Here is a 1,519-nt window from a genome sequence, read left to right on the forward strand (position 1 = left end):
GTTCGCTGCGCCCTTTCTTCTCCTCGCGTCCTTCCTTCTCCCGCTCCTTGCGTGTGCGGCTGCCTCCCCTTTTTTGCTTTTCGCGCGCCGCCTCTTTCCGCTCTGCTTCTCTCGCTTTCTGTCCTTTCCCTCCTTCCGCGTTCCTGCCTTCCCGCCGCGCCTCTTGCTTCCCTTCCGGGTTTCGTGCGTCTCTCTGCCCGTTGCTCCTCCGTCTTCCCTCCCCCGCGCTCTGTCCTTTTTCTCGCCCTCCTCCCGCCTGCCGTGCTCCTTGCTGTCCTCTGCTTGGTCCGCGCGTGCCGCCCGGGCTTCTTCGTCCTGGCGCTCGCCCCTCGTGTTCTCGCCTTTTCTGCTCCTTCTCGTGCCTTTCTGCCCTCCTCTCTCCCTTGGTGTCTCCTCCCTCGGCTTTGCCCCCCCCTTCCCGCTGCTCTGTCTTCGGCTTCCCGCCGTCCTTGTGGCCCTCGCGTTTTGCTTTTCCTCCCCCCGCCCCCTTCGTCCTCCTCGGCCCTGCCCGGTTCCTGCGGTCCTTTTTCGCTCCCTCCGCCCTCCCCGCGCCCTCCGCGTCTGCGTCTCCCCCTCGCTCCCCTGCTCCCTCTTTTGGCTCCCCGCGCCCGCCCTTTGCGTTCCTTCCGCTCTCTTCCTCTCTTTTTCGTTGCCTTCGGTGCCTTTCTTTCGGCTTCGCTTGCCCTCGTGCCCTCCCCCCCGCCCCGCCCTGTCCGGTCTGCTTGCTGTCCGGTCTCGGCGCGCCCCCCTCCTCCCTCGCCCGTTTGTTTGCTCCCCCTCCTTTCCTTCCTTCTCCCTGTCCCTTCTGCGGGCTGTGCTCCTTGGCCTTTTCCCCGCCCTTTTTCCCTCCCTGCCCCTTTTCGGCTTCCCTCCTTGTCTCTTTGGCTTGCTTTCTGCCTCTTCCCTCTGGGCCTTGTTTGCCTTGCCCCCCCCGCCCCTCGTTCCGTTCCCCCCTCCTCCTCCTCTCCCCTTTGCCTTTCCTCCGCTTGGCGCCCTTTTCCCCCCCGTTGGCTTCGTGCTTCCGCCGCTCCTGTCCTCCCCGTCGCTTTGTCCCCCCCGCCTCTGGTCCTTCTCTTTTCTCCGCCAGCGTGTTTTCTCCCCCCTCTTTCGTGCCGCCCCCTTGCTCCGCCCGGTGCGCGCGTCTCCTCCCCGGCTCGTGGCGCTTGCTTTCCGCCCTCCCGCGCCTTTTTGCGCTGCTCTCCTTTTCCCGCTCCTTCTTGCTTGCCCCCCGGTGGTTGTTCCCCCTCCCCTCTTCTTCCCGCCGTCCCTTTCGGCCCGCGCTCTTGCCCTCCCTTTGCTCGCCTTTGCCGTTCTTCTCGGCTGCCCCTCGCCTCTGCGCTCGCTTCCCCTCTCGCTCCGGGGCGCCGGTTTCCTCCCCCTCCCTCCCTTCTTCTTGGCCCTCCCCCTTCGCCCCCCGCCGCGCTTTTTCCTCCCCTGCGCCCTCTTCCCTCCTTTTGTTTCTCCCCCCCCTTTCGTTCCCCTGCCCTTCTGCTGCGCTGGTCTCGGCCCCGTTCCCCCC

At 66.6% G+C, this 1,519-nt stretch overlaps 1 protein-coding gene across 1 annotated transcript; it reads right to left on the reverse strand.

Annotated features, from left to right (window-relative positions):
* Positions 1–11: 11 nt before the first annotated feature.
* Positions 12–1,451, reverse strand: LOC109172823 (ribosome-binding protein 1-like; the record flags this gene model as incomplete). The annotated part of the gene is made up of 1 exon (XM_019322050.1): positions 12–1,451. A coding segment is annotated over one exon (1,440 nt), but the record flags the coding sequence as incomplete, so codon positions are not given.
* Between the last annotated feature and the right edge of the window lie 68 nt (positions 1,452–1,519).

Source organism: Ipomoea nil, unplaced genomic scaffold (assembly GCF_001879475.1).
Source record: "Ipomoea nil cultivar Tokyo-kokei standard unplaced genomic scaffold, Asagao_1.1 scaffold0431, whole genome shotgun sequence".
Classification (NCBI taxonomy): Eukaryota; Viridiplantae; Streptophyta; class Magnoliopsida; order Solanales; family Convolvulaceae; genus Ipomoea; species Ipomoea nil.